General features: G+C 38.1%; 2 protein-coding genes across 6 annotated transcripts; both read right to left on the minus strand.

Moving 5' to 3' along the window:
* Nucleotides 1-3,097: 3,097 nt before the first annotated feature.
* On the minus strand, nt 3,098-6,793 carry LOC117488912 (cerebellin-4-like). 2 transcript variants are annotated; one of them, XM_034138072.1, is made up of 4 exons: nt 6,396-6,793; nt 4,848-4,910; nt 4,605-4,736; nt 3,098-3,825 (listed from the first exon to the last, which is right to left on the minus strand). In XM_034138072.1, exons 1-4 carry the CDS (start codon nt 6,556-6,558, stop codon nt 3,545-3,547), a joined length of 639 nt encoding a protein of 212 aa, XP_033993963.1. In that variant the 5' UTR covers nt 6,559-6,793; the 3' UTR covers nt 3,098-3,544. The 2 variants fall into 2 exon arrangements, with proteins under 2 accessions (XP_033993963.1, XP_033993962.1); XM_034138071.1 differs by having other exon boundaries at nt 4,605-4,727; nt 6,396-6,576.
* Nucleotides 6,794-11,646: 4,853 nt separating this feature from the next.
* LOC117489050 (complement C1q-like protein 2) lies at nt 11,647-17,284 on the minus strand. Of its 4 annotated transcripts, none has more exons than XM_034138287.1 (5): nt 17,183-17,284; nt 15,684-15,948; nt 14,135-14,197; nt 13,892-14,023; nt 11,647-12,205 (listed from the first exon to the last, which is right to left on the minus strand). In XM_034138287.1, exons 2-5 carry the CDS (start codon nt 15,844-15,846, stop codon nt 11,925-11,927), a joined length of 639 nt encoding a protein of 212 aa, XP_033994178.1. In that variant the 5' UTR covers nt 15,847-15,948; nt 17,183-17,284; the 3' UTR covers nt 11,647-11,924. The 4 variants fall into 4 exon arrangements, with proteins under 4 accessions (XP_033994178.1, XP_033994179.1, XP_033994177.1 ...); XM_034138288.1 differs by lacking the exon at nt 17,183-17,284 and adding an exon at nt 15,949-15,967 and having other exon boundaries at nt 15,684-15,864; XM_034138286.1 differs by lacking the exon at nt 17,183-17,284 and having other exon boundaries at nt 15,684-16,000.
* Nucleotides 17,285-19,683: the final 2,399 nt, after the last annotated feature.

Consider the following 19,683-nt stretch of genomic DNA (forward strand, 5'->3'; position numbering starts at 1 on the left):
TGTCCACTTTGCTGCACAGGTGTAAAATACTCCTCAATGAATAGAAAATATTGTCACTGCCTATCAGTAGAAAAAGTACATTATGTACACATTGAGGTAGTTGTATTTCTAATAAGTATTTATTTTTATGCTACTCTATTTCTACTCCACTACATTCAAAATACTTTATTTTTTGGACAGCTGCAAATGAAAGTCACATTTATTTACAAAGCACTTTAGTGGTTTTAATGTATGGTTATAAGTTCACTGGAATCTGTTAAACAGTAAATGCAACATTGATCAGTATTGATGTCACATGTTCAAAGTCAGATACAAAAAAGATATTCTGGTGGAGTGTTGTTGTCTTTTAGCAGGACAACATTTGAAAAGAAAACAGGGTTGTAGTCAATTTACCTTAAATGTTATACTCGTGCAAATTATGCGATAGTAAAGTGCTGTTTAACTCAAAGTTGTTGAAACCTGTATAGTAAATATGACCGGGCCTTTCTTCTGTAACTGTATAAAAATGATATAAATAATGATGCATAGTGTTACCCATTTTCAAACTGCTTCTACGCCTTCATAGCTGCCTAAAATCTGACACCATCTTACTGCAAAATTACACAAACGCTACTGTTCATCCTGAATTTCACAATCATCCTGGCATAGTAAAACATGTGCAATAGATGTAAAATATAATACATTTTTACGTCAGCTTATTTTATGCAACATACAACCTGTTTACTTACAGTAGGCCTCTATTGACATTAGCATGTTGATGCATGCATGCAAAACAGCTTACTGACACATTGGGCATCTTTAGTGTGTGGAGGAAAGGAAGGGTGGACGATATAGTGCTTCCTGTGTTGTGGTAACTTCACCTCAGATCTATGAAATGTTGCAACAGATACGCAGTTCCTCTTTAAAATGTAGAAATAAATGTTCTGCATTGTCACAGTCCTTCTGCCGGTGCCCATGACACAAGACGTGACCCCAGACCAGAAATGCCCTGAGAAGTATGTCCTTGGATCTAAACTCTTTGATAAAAAAATGAAGGAGGGACACGTTGGGGAACGAAAGAATAGATTTCACATGTGAGGCTGGGGTGCATCCAATGGCTCCATGTGATTTGATTTGAGCAAAGAAGCCAGCAGGATCATATGACACTGGCTGTTCTTCTATGAGCTGTTTGGACGCAAATCCAGAGACAGAAATTGTCACATTCAGACAAATTCCCCTCAAAATAATGCCATATTGTCACTGCTGGAACTTCTCCCCCATAAACACCTTCTCTCATGTAGACTATTGAAGAGCTTTTGTGTCTTACTTGTTAACCACATGAACTCAGACCTATATGTGACAGCTGACAATGCACACACTCAGTCTGACCCCAGCAGCAAGAATGTGAAGAAATGTGGAAGTAAGTCTTTCATTGTGTGCTGTACATAGAGCTTGACTGAGGTTTTAGTTAAATAGTCTGTAACTGCTGACGAAGCCGTAAAGGGAAAAAAGCTTGCTTCTTCTCAAGAAATAACTCTTTAGATGGCATGCTGCTATCATGATAAGCTTACAATGACACCATTACCACTTCTTATAGTTTTCACTCAATATGCTTTCGCTGGTTAACACATTTTACCCCACCTGTCTGTCAACTTCAATGAAATGGACTTGCTCACTTTCTTTTAGAATTTATATTAAAATATACCAATCGCCAGTGGGATAATGTAACTAAGTAGATTAACTTAAGTACTGTATTTAAGTACAATTTTGAGGTACTTGTACTTTACTTGACTATTTCAATGTTATGCTACTTTGTACTTCTACTCCACAATTCAGAGGTAAATAGTGTACTTTTACTCCACTACATGTATTATGTCCTTTAATTGCTTTAAAGATTTTGATTAATAATGTGAAATATAAACACACTTAATAAGACTTTAGTTTCACCTGGAGTAAATTCACAAGCTACCCTGCTTTGCCAGCTTTGATAAACACATTGATGCATCAATAAGTATAATCAAAACATATAATATATATCATTTTGAAATGGACCAATCTGCATAATAAGTACTTTCATATTTGTTATGCTAATACTTTTGTACTTTAACTTGAGTAACATTTTGAATGCAGGACTTTTACTTGTGTATTATTCCTACACTCTGGTACTTTTACTCAAGTACAAGATCTAAGTACTTCTTCCACCTCTGCCAAAGTGTGTACTTTAAAGCTCAAAAGTGTACTTATTCTCTTACTTGCTGAGAGTGATAGATAACAAGATCGATACCACCTATGCATGTTTCGACACATATAAAGCATTAGTGAGCAGCAGGCTAGCTTAGCATAAAGAATGTGACAGAGGGAAAAAGCTATCGCCTAGATCTGTGAAAAGATAAATAAAAACTGCTTTCCTAAAGCTCAACTATTAGTCGGATTTAACTCCTTTGTTTAATTTGTACCTTGGAAGAAGTTAAGAGCTGTAATAATTTATTGTATTTATTTCAGGTTTTTAAAGTTTGGGATAAAGATTTAGGCTAACTGTTGTACCCCTTTTTCGGGTTTTTACAGGCACAGTTCAAAATCAAATGTTCATGTTTTTCTTCTGTCTCTAACATTTGTCAACTCACTCCAAAATAATGGCACTACAGATAGAAGGAAAATATGTATCTTTGATTTGGTCTTTGATCCTACCAAAGGCAGCAGTAAACCTAGCTCAAATATAATTCAGTTTAAAAGGATGTAGCCTACAGAAAACACTTGAGAATGAAGAAAGGTGATTGAAGATGAGAAATTATTGTAAATGTATGTATAAATGTAAATATGTAAGTAGGAATGACTTGCAGAAATGATTTAAAGGATAATCATTGATCAGCAGTAAGTAAGGGGTGGGAATTAATAAGCATTTGCTTCCTCCTGCTCCCTTTCAGACACATATGATTTATTATGACTATTTGTTGTTGAATATATAAATATTATTATGAATATTGATAAATACTGTATTCTAACAATACGGTATTCTGTTCTTCACATTTGTTTTTGTTTTATTTGTTTTTTTTTAATCTGTTCGAAATAAAGATGGAAATGAAAAATGAAATTGTCAAAAATGTTATGATAGCCTCAATTAATAAACATCTTTCAGTTTATTCCAAATTACACTGCAGTGTCAAATTGGTATAATATGAAGTTGACAGAGGAACAAGTTACATTTGAAGTAAGTTAAGTTTAGCATTTTAATTACAATTAAGTCTATGTGATGATTTTATCTCATTACAAATTAAACAAAATGGCGGTTTAATGCTTTAAATGTGTAGCTTTATTAATAGAAACAGTTTATACAGCAAACATTTACTCAATGAATATACACTTTTCTAAGTTTTTAATGTTTCAATGTGCACACTTATAATAGGGATTTCTTTTAACCTATATTTAGTGTTTGATTAAAATTGTCCCACCACCAAATCAGCTAAGAGAGAAAACTAACAGAGTGGCTGCTAAAGATCCAAATATTTTATCTAGAATTTTTGAAGATCATTCCAGACTTGCTAACTTCAGGTTATAAAGCAGACCACTACAGAGAGAATAACAGAAAACCAATGAAGGTGCTGTGGGTATTCTGATTATCATGAACCCAGGTGTTCTTCCAGAGTTTCATGTACACCTGGTCTCCCACTTCAAGCTGCAGAGTCAAGCCGTTGGTTGCCGTCTCATGGCGGTTTCCAGCTGCATGGTTGTACACAATAACCATCTGCTCTCCATTCTTCATCAGGCCCAGCCCCATTGGTTTAGATGAAAAAGTATGACCAGAGAAGCTGAAGTAATAGACTCCTTTGACAGGAGCAGTGAAAATACCTGGGGATGAAAAAGAGAGAAAGTTACTGTTAATCTGTTGTGCATTGAGCCTTAAGGCCCTGACACACCAAGCAGTCACCAGAGAACTCGCCGACGCCGACTGTTGCGTCGCCGTGTTCTCCTGCGTCTTGGCCATGTGTCTCACTGGAACACACCGCAAAGACTTCCGCCGAGCACGTACGAACTGCATGCGTGAGTGGCAATAACTCTCCTTACCAGCAGGCGGCGGTAGTGTGTATTCGTCATTCAAAAGAGGCAACAACCGGAAGACAGAGAAGAAGAACAGACTGCGTGATCTAAACAAACAATAGCGTGTGCGTTCCATTTTCACTCTCGTCCATCGAAAACATGTTTCGTGCGGTACTGGAGCTATCAGCCATTGGAGTGTTGCTTGTGAAAACATTCTTAAGCAACCGTTTCGCTTCTCATGCACTGTTTCGCTAAATGGTGTTCCCAACTCCCCTGATCTGAGAATCAACGCACTAGCCCACTGCGCCATAGCTGAATGTCCTCCTAGTGCACCATTGTGTTTTATTAAACCAAATATCTCTCAGAGGGGCGTGGGGAGTGGCTCCTTATTTTCATCTAAAGTAACAGACCCAGAATCATCACTTCTTAAACAGGGCTGAAACTGGATTATGGGATGCTACAATGATCTGTTTGGTATTTCGAGCCAAACACTTCAGAGACATGTTTTGTATATATCTGAGACCTATAATATGTTATTGGAAAAGAGTATAATAGGGGACCTTTAACACACATCATGTTGCTCAGTTTACCTGTTCCAGGGTTGTATGCGCCGGTGTTTGTGAAGACCTTCTTGTAGGTCAGTGTGATGTCAGCGTTGAAAGGTCCAACATCTCCAATGGGGCCTAAAGTTGCTCCAAATGCCACATGCTGACCTTGAAAGGTTACATAAAAACATTTTTGTTTAAAAAGTGTCATCAAGTTGAAAACAATGCAAGCCATAGGCCTACCTAAAATAAATGAAAACATAGTGTCCATTTACTTTATATTCTTACCTTGATCTGCCCTCAGATCCTCTACTTGTTTCTCAGTGTCTTTCAGTTTGGTCTTCAGGCTCTCTATGGTGTGAGGGAAGAGTGAAGAAAATATCTCACATATCCAGATACTGAAATAGACTAAATGCTCTGCCTCTCACACTGTACACTGCGGACACAGCAGACACACAGAGGTGCTCTCAGTCCCCCCACATTCATCCATTGTATTTTCTCCATTTAGCTAGATACACTTAGGCCAATGAATTCAATATGTGTGCATCCACTTTGTGATTATTTCTATAAGGCTGGGTATTTGTATTCTAGGTGAAAGAAATGACTAACTTAATAAGACTTTATGCTGATCAGGCCTTAATGCTGATATCAAACTGAAATGTTTCCTTGGATACTGATGCTGTCTCCTCTCTGTCCTCCAGAAGGCAGGCAAGTACAACTGAGGAAAATAAAAGCTGTACAGTCCTATCAATATGCTTCCATTCAAGCAGCCTTTAATAAAGCATTTCAGGATTCTTTAAACTGCAGATCTGTGCTTACATAAACCAACCTCCTGTTAAATCCTGTGAACAAGTGTTTTTATAATTGAGACATAAAACAATAAATCATGAATAGTTCCTAGTGTGAAATCAATATATGTTTTGGATTTCGGATTGTAAACATTGGTGCGTCGATTATATATTGATTGTGTCTGATGTTATTTACACTGGTAGAAGATCACATTACTTAGTACAATGTTGAGGTACTTCCTATTTTATGCAACTTTATGCTTAATTTCTGAGTTAAATATTTAACTTTTTTCCTTTGCCTGGTTATTTGACACTTTTCGTTACTTTGCAGATTAAGATGATTGATATAAAATATCAATCAACTAATCAATGATGATGTTTTATAATACATTAAGCTTCCCAGCAGTATTTATTCAAAATTACTCTACCTTAAACAGCTACAACATTAAAGTGATGAACACATGAATGCCTCAATAATTATAATCCAACAACATAATATAGATTTCTCTGAAACTGGCTATTCTGCCAAATGTATTCCTATTACTTTTTGTTATTTAATTTTTTATAAAGCTGATACTTTTATAATTTTCCTTCAGTCACATCGTGAATGACACAACCCATTTTCCGAGGGGTAAATTAAGTTAACAAGCCATATATAAAGTTTTATATAAATATATAGATACAATATTATGAAATAGGTTATCCTCCTAAATTAATTCTATAAGTATATTTTGATGCTAATTAATTTACACTTTTACTTATTTGAATTTGAATGCAGGACTTTTACTTGTAACAACGCACTTCTACACTGTAGTTTTAGATTTTGTCTTGTAACATTTTAGTGCAGAAGTGAGAAGATAGTTTTTTGTTCTCATGTGTTTCTTGAAAAAGAGACATCATTGTCAACAAAACCACCTGCTTGCGTATACTTCAACATTACAAGATTTTCTGCAGCATAAGGGTAATGCATTATACGAAATACCAACTACTGTGTTGAAAGATAAATGCGATCATGAATCGTCTAAAAAATAGGTTTGTCTTTTCTTACCGGTCATCTGCTTGTGATCCATCAACTCTTTTTCAGTCTTTGTCAGTCTGGCCTCCATCTCTTCAATTTTGTTGTCAATGTTTGTCCAAAGATAAGGGTTGAGTGCCTGGTACACAGGCAGGTAGAGGAGGCAAAGAGCCAATGCAGCAACCAAAGTCTTCATATTTGAGTCTTGGTGGACCTGTACTAAATCAACAATGCTTTATATACCATCCCGAAGAGGAAATGTTCTTGCTCTTGCACAAGTTTTAGTAAGCTCACATACCTGGCTGCAGGGGCGGACTGGCCATCTGTAGAATCTGGAGAACCACAGAACGGCCGGTCCTCAAGGGCCGTTGACGGCCGGCCGGCTGGCCCTTTAAAACAATTGTTTAACGTCATCATTTAAGTTGCGCTGACGGCCTTTTTCTCATAGTGTTAGTGTTTTAGTTACCATTTAAATATTGAATTCTATTTATTACTTTTATTTTAAATCAAATCTACCTGTTTTAGATAATATATTTATTTTGAGGTTGATTTGCAGGTTGGTTGTTATTTGTATTGTTACTGTGTATTTTATTATATTAACTACTATTTATTGCTATTTATAAAATACTGTTATGAACACTATACAATGTCTTTATTTTTGTAGATACCAGAATACATGACACAATGAATCTTTGTAATATATTTATGTTCTCTAGTTTAAATAATCATACCAGTATTTAAACAATGTATGCTGGTCACCTGGAATCCTGCTAAGCTTCCAGCATGGTATGTTTAATACTATTATTTATTAAACATAAACTGGTGATAGATGGATGCTGTTTTTTTTAGCTGGCCAGGATGGCTGGTTTAGCTGGTTTAGCTGGTTCAGCTGGTGCACCAGCTAAACCAGCCATCCTGGCCAGCTAAAGTGTCCAAAACCCCTCTAAACCAGCCAGTCTGGTCAACTCAGCTGGTCAGGTTGGTTGACCAGCCTGACCAGCTAAGTTGGTCGACGCTGTTTTTTTCAGCAGGGTAGACGCCGCGGCAGACAGGGAGAATGAAAAAACATGGATAAAAATCAGAGAAAACGAAAAGAAAAAGGTGGGGCTGAGAAGGCAAGAGAAAAAAGGTGAAGTCACTCGCAGGTGAAGCATATAAATGTCGCAAATTGACAGACCTTTTTGGCAGCTGCGCTGCTACAAGCACTATCATCAGCAGAACAAGTGCAAGATAATGAAGAGAATGATGAGGGCGCGAGTTCAGATATACAGCCAGCCTCCTGCGTTCATGATGAGGGACAGAGAGTTGAGATGGTGGAAGAACCAGCTCAACTGGCACATACAAGTGCAGGGCAAGAGCAAGAAGTGGATGACAATTATCCCTTGAACTGCATGAATGCAGCCTAATAAACAGCTGATTTCTAATAACTAATAGTACTGTATTTTTTTTTTCTGATGCCCCCCCGTTCACATTTCATGTGGCCGGACTGGGTCAGTTTCCAGGGCTGAATTCTAGTCCCAGTCCGCCCCTGCCTGGCTGCATTCCATTTTTCGCCCAGCCTGGGTCCTTCCGCACTATAAACAGGAGCTGCGTTTCACTTCTCTTATTTTTCATTTCCTCGCTCCTCGGTCTCGGTCTCACCGGAAGTTGATTTGTCTGCGCCATCTTGAGTAGCGTCCCAATGGCCTTCTTTTTGCCGGAGGACCGAGGATCGAGGAGCGAGGAGCGATAATGGAGGAGCTATAATCGAGGAACCACCAGACCATCCTTCGATGAAATCCTCAGATACTCGCCCCGCCCCCTTACTGTGTATCGCTCACTGATTGGACGATGCAGCGCATGCAATGATCTGATGCTTCTTGACATGAGAGCAGTTTCCCAGCGGAGTGAAGAAAACACATGAAACTCACGGGACTCACTCCTCAGTTCATACAGTGTTTTGTTTCAATGAATGCATCATTCAGTTACAAATATGTGATATATCTGAACAACAAAGTGGACAAAAATCATTTCATTCATTTATTGGAAACATTTTCGTGATCGCTTTTTTCGTTTTACATTTTCATTTATTGTCATTTCCATTCAGTCAGTCATTCAGTGCTATTTAACATGTTAATTTGCTACATATCCACACAAACAAACTAAGTGTGCAATCCAATGAATGTTAATCTAACTGGGTTTTGATAGATAACATATCTCTTTTTCTTCTCTCAATTCTTTTATTTATATTGTGCACTCTAATCAATATTAATCAAACTAATATTCGTTTATACATTTTAAGAATGGCGTTTATCTTTTTTGAGAATTAGTTCTTATTTGATTTTATTTATTTGGGTCTACAACAGATGATACAAATGTTTGTGTCAGTAAATGTGTACTAACAGAGGCGGGGGTGTTTGTGAAAATAACGGGGACAGAGCTGGCTGCTGTCAGACGATCAGCTGTGCGGCGTCATCACAAACGGACGTCGCTTCACGTGACGCTCCGGGGGAAAGGACGTCCCATTGCTCTTAAAACTCATTTCCCTGCTTCTCGTGGTTTCCTTGCGTCTCTCCATGCTTCCCTGGTGGGAGGGACTAGTCGCAGGGAAACGACGCAAGTGAGGGACGCAAGGAATCCATTTAACCGAAGTGAAACGCAGCCATTGTTGGCAGAACCCCACGGCGGTGTCGCCTTTTGAGTTGCATAAATAAATGTGCCGTTGCTTAACGGAAATCCACGTGCCGTGCGTCTCCCTCTCTTCTGTTGTGGCCTGCGAGCCGGTCGTAACACACACAAAGACGGAAATGCCACTTTAATTTACCAGAAAATAAAAAGCGTTTTTCCTATCATCTGATGAATCATAACAAATAAACTGATAACAAGAATATGATAAGAGAGTACCTGGCCAAAGGTGTCTTTGTTTATTACCTTATTTACCTTTGTCAAAACAATCATTGTTTTGTATTAGCCATCTTCTTTTTGCATTAGAGATAAGGAAAGGCTGGCTAGACACTTCTATATTTCAGCATTAGTCATTAAAACTGTATCCTCAACTAATTGCCTTTGCAACTTGCCTCATTCAAATTCACCGAACACAAATATAAAGGCAACACTTTTGTTTATGCTCCTATTTGTCATGAGCTATCTACACAAAAGGCCAGCAGGATCATATGACACTGGCTGTTCTTCTATGAGCTGTTTGGACGCAAATCCAGAGACAGAAATGGTCACATTCAGACAAATTCTCTAATTTCCCTAAAAATAATGCCATATTGTCACTGCTGGCACTTCTCCCCCATAAACACCTTCTCTCGTGTAGACTATTGAAGAGCTTTTGTGTCTTACTTGTTAACCACATGAACTCAGACCTATGTGACAGCTGACAATGCACACACTCAGTCTGATCCCAGCAGCAAGAATATGAAGAAATGTGGAAGTAAGTCTTTCATTGTGTGCTGTACATAGAGCTTGACTGAGGTTTTAGTTAAATAGTCTGTAACTGCTGACGAAGCCGTAAAGGGAAAAAAGCTTGCTTCTTCACAAGAAATAACTCTTTAGATGGCATGCTGCTATCATGATAAGCTTACAATGACACCATTACCACTTCTTATAGTTTTCACTCAATATGCTTTCGCTGGTTAACACATTTTACCCCACCTGTCTGTCAACTTCAATGAAATGGACTTGCTCAATTTCTTTTAGAATTTATATTAAAATATACCAATCGCCAGTGGGATAATGTAACTAAGTAGATTAACTTAACTACTGTATTTAAGTACAATTTTGAGGTACTTGTACTTTACTTGACTATTTCAATGTTATGCTACTTTGTACTTCTACTCCACAATTCAGAGGTAAATAGTGTACTTTTACTCCACTACATGTATTATGTCCTTTAATTGCTTTAAAGATTTTGATTAATAATGTGAAATATAAACACACTTAATAAGACTTTAGTTTCACCTGGAGTAAATTCACAAGCTACCCTGCTTTGCCAGCTTTGATAAACACATTGATGCATCAATAAGTATAATCAAAACATATAATATATATCATTTTGAAATGGACCAATCTGCATAATAAGTACTTTCATATTTGTTATGCTAATACTTTTGTACTTTAACTTGAGTAACATTTTGAATGCAGGACTTTTACTTGTGTATTATTCCTACACTCTGGTACTTTTACTCAAGTACAAGATCTAAGTACTTCTTCCACCTCTGCCAAAGTGTGTACTTTAAAGCTCAAAAGTGTACTTATTCTCTTACTTGCTGAGAGTGATAGATAACAAGATCGATACCACCTATGCATGTTTCGACACATATAAAGCATTAGTGAGCAGCAGGCTAGCTTAGCATAAAGAATGTGACAGAGGGAAAAAGCTATCGCCTAGATCTGTGAAAAGATAAATAAAAACTGCTTTCCTAAAGCTCAACTATTAGTCGGATTTAACTCCTTTGTTTAATTTGTACCTTGGAAGAAGTTAAGAGCTGTAATAATTTATTGTATTTATTTCAGGTTTTTAAAGTTTGGGATAAAGATTTAGGCTAACTGTTGTACCCCTTTTTCGGGTTTTTACAGGCACAGTTCAAAATCAAATGTTCATGTTTTTCTTCTGTCTCTAACATTTGTCAACTCACTCCAAAATAATGGCACTACAGATAGAAGGAAAATATGTATCTTTGATTTGGTCTTTGATCCTACCAAAGGCAGCAGTAAACCTAGCTCAAATATAATTCAGTTTAAAAGGATGTAGCCTACAGAAAACACTTGAGAATGAAGAAAGGTGATTGAAGATGAGAAATTATTGTAAATGTATGTATAAATGTAAATATGTAAGTAGGAATAACTTGCAGAAATGATTTAAAGGATAATCATTGATCAGCAGTAAGTAAGGGGTGGGAATTAATAAGCATTTGCTTCCTCCTGCTCCCTTTCAGACACATATGATTTATTATGACTATTTGTTGTTGAATATATAAATAATATTATGAATATTGATAAATACTGTATTCTAACAATACGGTATTCTGTTCTTCACATTTGTTTTTGTTTTATTTGCTTTTTTTAATCTGTTCGAAATAAAGATGGAAATGAAAAATGAAATTGTCAAAAATGTTATGATAGCCTCAATTAATAAACATCTTTCAGTTTATTCCAAATTACACTGCAGTGTCAAATTGGTATAATATGAAGTTGACAGAGGAACAAGTTACATTTGAAGTAAGTTAAGTTTAGCATTTTAATTACAATTAAGTCTATGTGATGATTTTATCTCATTACAAATTAAACAAAATTGCGGTTTAATGCTTTAAATGTGTAGCTTTATTAATAGAAACAGTTTATATAGCAAACATTTACTCAATGAATATACACTTTTCTAAGTTTTTAATGTTTCAATGTGCACACTTATAATAGGGATTTCTTTTAACCTATATTTAGTGTTTGATTAAAGTTGTCCCACCACCAAATCAGCTAAGAGAGAAAACTAACAGAGTGGCTGCTAAAGATCCAAATATTTTATCTAGAATTTTTGAAGATCATTCCAGACTTGCTACCTTCAGGTTATAAAGCAGACCACTACAGAGAGAATAACAGAAAACCAATGAAGGTGCAGTGGGTATTCCCATTATCATGAACCCAGGTGTTCTTCCAGAGTTTCATGTACACCTGGTCTCCCACTTCAAGCTGCAGAGTCAAGCCGTTGGTTGCCGTCTCATGGCGGTTTCCAGCTGCATGGTTGTACACAATAACCATCTGCTCTCCATTCTTCATCAGGCCCAGCCCCATTGGTTTAGATGAATAAGTATGACCAGAGAAGCTGAAGTAATAGACTCCTTTGACAGGAGCAGTGAAAATACCTGGGGATGAAAAAGAGAGAAAGTTACTGTTAATCTGTTGTGCATTGAGCCTTAAGGCCCTGACACACCAAGCAGTCACCAGAGAACTCGCCGACGTCGACTGTTGCGTCGCCGTGTTCTCCTGCGTCTTGGCCATGTGTCTCACTGGAACACACCGCAAAGACTTCCGCCGAGCACGTACGAACTGCATGCGTGAGTGGCAATAACTCTCCTTACCAGCAGGCGGCGGTAGTGTGTATTCGTCATTCAAAAGAGGCAACAACCGGAAGACAGAGAAGAAGAACAGACTGCGTGATCTAAACAAGCAATAGCGTGTGCGTTCCATTTTCACTCTCGTACATCGAAAACATGTTTCGTGCGGTACTGGAGCTATCAGCCATTGGAGTGTTGCTTGTGAAAACATTCTTAAGCAACCGTTTCGCTTCTCATGCACTGTTTCGCTAAATGGTGTTCCCAACTCCCCTGATCTGAGAATCAACGCACTAGCCCACTGCGCCATAGCTGAATGTCCTCCTAGTGCACCATTGTGTTTTATTAAACCAAATATCTCTCAGAGGGGCGTGGGGAGTGGCTCCTTATTTTCATCTAAAGCAGGGGTTTTCAAAGTGTGGGAAGGTGAGCCTCCCCTCAGAGAATATAAGAACAGCCGCGCCCCCCCCTCCCAATTATTATTGCTATTATTATTATTATTATTGTTGTTGCTATAATGCAGGGGTATTATTATCCAGTGGAATGCCCTTACCTACTGGCCTAGTTAAATCAAAGTGGTTACTTATTTTTGTCTGGGCAGTGTAGTTTTACACACCATCTTATTTGACTTTCTCAGGGCAGACCCCCACAAAGAAAAAAATATATGTACACACGTAAGGTCATCATCTTAACAGTTTTTAATGCTCGAGTCATCCGTGAGCAGAGCATCAAGTTGGCATGCCTATTACAGCTGAATGCGGCGATTACCATCTTGTTCAGCAAAACGCCTCACAAACGTATTAACATCCAAAGCTTTAGTGCGTTTTGATTCAATGCTGAGCACAGCCAAACTTGACAGTCTCTTCTCTGTCATTGTAGACCGCAAATACCTTATTCCTTCCGTGTACTTGGGTCCGAATGCTTCTCGTTTTCTGCCGCCCGTTCAAATGAAATCGCCGCCAATCACATTTCCTCGCTCGCGCCAGGGTTACAAGGCTCGCGTCTTGTGCTGCATTCACTTGCACTCGGACATCAGGGATTTTCTCTGATAAATGTCCGATGAGCCACAACTTTTATTTCAAAACAAAGCTGCCAACTGGGGTGGCCAGACGCTGTCTCCTCTCTCACTTTAGGTAACTTCACTAAAAATCGATCCATGTTGCCGCTCGCATAAAGTTAGCTGAAGTTAACGAGCTAGATTTCATTGTTTCTCTTTATTTTTTTCTCACGCTGCGCCTCCCCTGAAGCTCTCTGGCGCCCCCCAGGGGAGGCGCGCCTCACACTTTGAAAACCGCTGATCTAAAGTAACAGACCCAGAATCATCACTTCTTAAACAGGGCAGAAACAGAGGGGATTATGGGATGCTACAATGATCTGTTTGGTATTTCGAGCCAAACACTTCAGAGACATGTTTTGTATATATCTGAGACCTATAATATATTATTGGAAAAGAGTATAATAGGGGACCTTTAACACACATCATGTTGCTCAGTTTACCTGTTCCAGGGTTGTATGCGCCGGTGTTTGTGAAGACCTTCTTGTAGGTCAGTGTGATGTCAGCGTTGAAAGGTCCAACATCTCCAACGGGGCCTAAAGTTGCTCCAAATGCCACATGCTGACCTTGAAAGGTTACATAAAAACATTTTTGTTTAAAAAGTGTCATCAAGTTGAAAACAATGCAAGCCATAGGCCTACCTAAAATAAATGAAAACATAGTGTCCATTTACTTTATATTCTTACCTTGATCTGCCCTCAGATCCTCTACTTGTTTCTCAGTGTCTTTCAGTTTGGTCTTCAGGCTCTCTATGGTGTGAGGGAAGAGTGAAGAAAAGATCTCACATATCCAGATACTGAAATAGACTAAATGCTCTGCCTCTCACACTGTACACTGCGGACACAGCAGACACACAGAGGTGCTCTCAGTCCCCCCACATTCATCCACTGTATTATCTCCATTTAGCTAGATACACTTAGGCCAATGAATTCAATATGTGTGCATCCACTTTGTGATTATTTCTATAAGGCTGGGTATTTGTATTCTAGGTGAAAGAAATGACTAACTTAATAAGACTTTACGCTGATCAGGCCTTAATGCTGATATCAAACTGAAATGTTTGCTTGGATACTGATGCTGTCTCCTCTCTGTCCTCCAGAAGGCAGGCAAGTACAACTGAGGAAAAGAAAAGCTGTACAGTCCTATCAATATGCTTCCATTCAAGCAGCCTTTAATAAAGCATTTCAGGATTCTTTAAACTGCAGATCTGTGCTTACATAAACCAACCTCCTGTTAAATCCTGTGAACAAGTGTTTTTATAATTGAGACATAAAACAATAAATCATGAATAGTTCCTAGTGTGAAATCAATATATGTTTTGGATTTCTGATTGTAAACATTGGTGCGTCGATTATATATTGATTGTGTCTGATGTTATTTACACTGGTAGAAGATCACATTTACTTAGTACAATGTTGAGGTACTTCCTATTTTATGCAACTTTATGCTTAATTTCTGAGTTAAATATTTAACTTTTTTCCTTTGCCTGGTTATTTGACACTTTTCGTTACTTTGCAGATTAAGATGATTGATATAAAATATCAATCAACTAATCAATGATGATGTTTTATAATACATTAAGCTTCCCAGCAGTATTTATTCAAAATTACTCTACCTTAAACAGCTACAACATTAAAGTGATGAACACATGAATGCCTCAATAATTATAATCCAACAACATAATATAGATTTCTCTGAAACTGGCTATTCTGCCAAATGTATTCCTATTACTTTTTGTTATTTAATTTTTTATAAAGCTGATACTTTTATAATTTTCCTTCAGTCACATCGTGAATGACACAACCCATTTTCCGAGGGGTAAATTAAGTTAACAAGCCATATATAAAGTTTTATATAAATATATAGATACAATATTATGAAATAGGTTATCCTCCTAAATTAATTCTATAAGTATATTTTGATGCTAATTAATTTACACTTTTACTTATTTGAATTTGAATGCAGGACTTATACTTGTAACAACGCACTTCTACACTGTAGTTTTAGATTTTGTCTTGTAACATTTTAGTGCAGAAGTGAGAAGATAGTTTTTTGTTCTCATGTGTTTCTTGAAAAAGAGACATAATTGTCAACAAAACCACCTGCTTGCGTATACTTCAACATTACAAGATTTTCTGCAGCATAAGGGTAATGCATTATACGAAATACCAACTACTGTGTTGAAAGATAAATGCGATCATGAATCGTCTAAAAAATAGGTTTGTCTTTTCTTACCGGTCATCTGCTTGTGATCCATCAACTCTTTTTCAGTCTTTGTCAGTCTGGCCTCCATCTCTTCAATTTTGTTGTCAATGTTTGTCCAAAGATAAGGGTTGAGTGCCTGGTACACAGGCAGGTAGAGGAGGCAAAGAGCCAATGCAGCAACCAAAGTCTTCATATTTGAGTCTTGGTGGACCTGTACTAAATCAACAATGCTTTATATACCATCCCGAAGAGGAAATGTTCTTGCTCTTGCACAAGTTTTAGTAAGCTCACATACCTGGCTGCAGGGGCGGACTGGCCATCTGTAGAATCTGGAGAACCACAGAACGGCCGGTCCTCAAGGGCCGTTGACGGCCGGCCGGCCGGCCCTTTAAAACAATTGTTTAACGTCATCATTTAAGTTGCGCTGACGGCCTTTTTCTCATAGTGTTACTGTTTTAGTTACCATTTAAATATTGAATTCTATTTATTACTTTTATTTTAAATCAAATCCACCTGTTTTAGATAATATATTTATTTTGAGGTTGATTTGCAGGTTGGTTGTTATTTGTATTGTTACTGTGTATTTTATTATATTAACTACTATTTATTGCTATTTATAAAATACTGTTATGAACACTATACAATGTCTTTATTTTTGTAGATACCAGAATACATGACACAATGAATCTTTGTAATATATTTATGTTCTCTAGTTTAAATAATCATACCAGTATTTAAACAATGTATGCTGGTCACCTGGAATCCTGCTAAGCTTCCAGCATGGTATGTTTAATACTATTATTTATTAAACATAAACTAGTGATAGATGGATGCTGTTTTTTTTAGCTGGCCAGGATGGCTGGTTTAGCTGGTTTAGCTGGTTCAGCTGGTGCACCAGCTAAACCAGCCATCCTGGCCAGCTAAAGTGTCCAAAACCCCTCTAAACCAGCCAGTCTGGTCAACTCAGTTGGTCAGGTTGGTTGACCAGCCTGACCAGCTAAGTTGGTCGACGCTGTTTTTTTCAGCAGGGTAGACGCCGCGGCAGACAGGGAGAATGAAAAAACATGGATAAAAATCAGAGAAAACGAAAAGAAAAAGGTGGGGCTGAGAAGGCAAGAGAAAAAAAGGTGAAGTCACTCGCAGGTGAAGCATATAAATGTCGCAAATTGACAGACCTTTTTGGCAGCTGCGCTGCTACAAGCACTATCATCAGCAGAACAAGTGCAAGATAATGAAGAGAATGATGAGGGCGCGAGTTCAGATATACAGCCAGCCTCCTGCGTTCATGATGAGGGACAGAGAGTTGAGATGGTGGAAGAACCAGCTCAACTGGCACATACAAGTGCAGGGCAAGAGCAAGAAGTGGATGACAATTATCCCTTGAACTGCATGAATGCAGCCTAATAAACAGCTGATTTCTAATAACTAATAGTACTGTATTTTTTTTTCTGATGCCCCCCCGTTCACATTTCATGTGGCCGGACTGGGTCAGTTTCCAGGGCTGAATTCTAGTCCCAGTCCGCCCCTGCCTGGCTGCATTCCATTTTTCGCCCAGCCTGGGTCCTTCCGCACTATAAACAGGAGCTGCGTTTCACTTCTCTTATTTTTCATTTCCTCGCTCCTCGGTCTCGGTCTCACCGGAAGTTGATTTGTCTGCGCCATCTTGAGTAGCGTCCCAATGGCCTTCTTTTTGCCGGAGGACCGAGGATCGAGGAGCGAGGAGCGATAATGGAGGAGCTATAATCGAGGAACCACCAGACCATCCTTCGATGAAATCCTCAGATACTCGCCCCGCCCCCTTACTGTGTATCGCTCACTGATTGGACGATGCAGCGCATGCAATGATCTGATGCTTCTTGACATGAGAGCAGTTTCCCAGCGGAGTGAAGAAAACACATGAAACTCACGGGACTCACTCCTCAGTTCATACAGTGTTTTGTTTCAATGAATGCATCATTCAGTTACAAATATGTGATATATCTGAACAACAAAGTGGACAAAAATCATTTCATTCATTTATTGGAAACATTTTCGTGATCGCTTTTTTCGTTTTACATTTTCATTTATTGTCATTTCCATTCAGTCAGTCATTCAGTGCTATTTAACATGTTAATTTGCTACATATCCACACAAACAAACTAAGTGTGCAATCCAATGAATGTTAATCTAACTGGGTTTTGATAGATAACATATCTCTTTTTCTTCTCTCAATTCTTTTATTTATATTGTGCACTCTAATCAATATTAATCAAACTAATATTCGTTTATACATTTTAAGAATGGCGTTTATCTTTTTTGAGAATTAGTTCTTATTTGATTTTATTTATTTGGGTCTACAACAGATGATACAAATGTTTGTGTCAGTAAATGTGTAGTAACAGAGGCGGGGGTGTTTGTGAAAATAACGGGGACAGAGCTGGCTGCTGTCAGACGATCAGCTGTGCGGCGTCATCACAAACGGACGTCGCTTCACGTGACGCTCCGGGGGAATGGACGTCCCATTGCTCTTAAAACTCATTTCCCTGCTTCTCGTGGTTTCCTTGCGTCTCTCCATGCTTCCCTGGTGGGAGGGACTAGTCGCAGGGAAACGACGCAAGTGAGGGACGCAAGGAATCCATTTAACCGAAGTGAAACGCAGCCATTGTTGGCAGAACCCCACGGCGGTGTCGCCTTTTGAGTTGCATAAATAAATGTGCCGTTGCTTAACGGAAATCCACGTGCCGTGCGTCTCCCTCTCTTCTGTTGTGGCCTGCGAGCCGGTCGTAACACACACAAAGACGGAAATGCCACTTTAATTTACCAGAAAATAAAAAGCGTTTTTCCTATCATCTGATGAATCATAACAAATAAACTGATAACAAGAATATGATAAGAGAGTACCTGGCCAAAGGTGTCTTTGTTTATTACCTTATTTACCTTTGTCAAAACAATCATTGTTTTGTATTAGCCATCTTCTTTTTGCATTAGAGATAAGGAAAGGCTGGCTAGACACTTCTATATTTCAGCATTAGTCATTAAAACTGTATCCTCAACTAATTGCCTTTGCAACTTGCCTCATTCAAATTCACCGAACACAAATATAAAGGCAACACTTTTGTTTATGCTCCTATTTGTCATGAGCTATCTACACAAAAGGCCAGCAGGATCATATGACACTGGCTGTTCTTCTATGAGCTGTTTGGACGCAAATCCAGAGACAGAAATGGTCACATTCAGACAAATTCTCTAATTTCCCTAAAAATAATGCCATATTGTCACTGCTGGCACTTCTCCCCCATAAACACCTTCTCTCATGTAGACTATTGAAGAGCTTTTGTGTCTTACTTGTTAACCACATGAACTCAGACCTATGTGACAGCTGACAATGCACACACTCAGTCTGACCCCAGCAGCAAGAATATGAAGAATTGTGGAAGTAAGTCTTTCATTGTGTGCTGTACATAGAGCTTGACTGAGGTTTTAGTTAAATAGTCTGTAACTGCTGACGAAGCCGTAAGGGAAAAAAGCTTGCTTCTTCACAAGAAATAACTCTTTAGATGGCATGCTGCTATCATGATAAGCTTACAATGACACCATTACCACTTCTTATAGTTTTCACTCAATATGCTTTCGCTGGTTAACACATTTTACCCCACCTGTCTGTCAACTTCAATGAAATGGACTTGCTCAATTTCTTTTAGAATTTATATTAAAATATACCAATCGCCAGTGGGATAATGTAACTAAGTAGATTAACTTAACTACTGTATTTAAGTACAATTTTGAGGTACTTGTACTTTACTTGACTATTTCAATGTTATGCTACTTTGTACTTCTACTCCACAATTCAGAGGTAAATAGTGTACTTTTACTCCACTACATGTATTATGTCCTTTAATTGCTTTAAAGATTTGGATTAATAATGTGAAATATAAACACACTTAATAAGACTTTAGTTTCACCTGGAGTAAATTCACAAGCTACCCTGCTTTGCCAGCTTTGATAAACACATTGATGCATCAATAAGTATAATCAAAACATATAATATATA

This window comes from Trematomus bernacchii, unplaced genomic scaffold (assembly GCF_902827165.1).
Source record: "Trematomus bernacchii unplaced genomic scaffold, fTreBer1.1, whole genome shotgun sequence".
Taxonomy (NCBI): domain Eukaryota; kingdom Metazoa; phylum Chordata; class Actinopteri; order Perciformes; family Nototheniidae; genus Trematomus; species Trematomus bernacchii.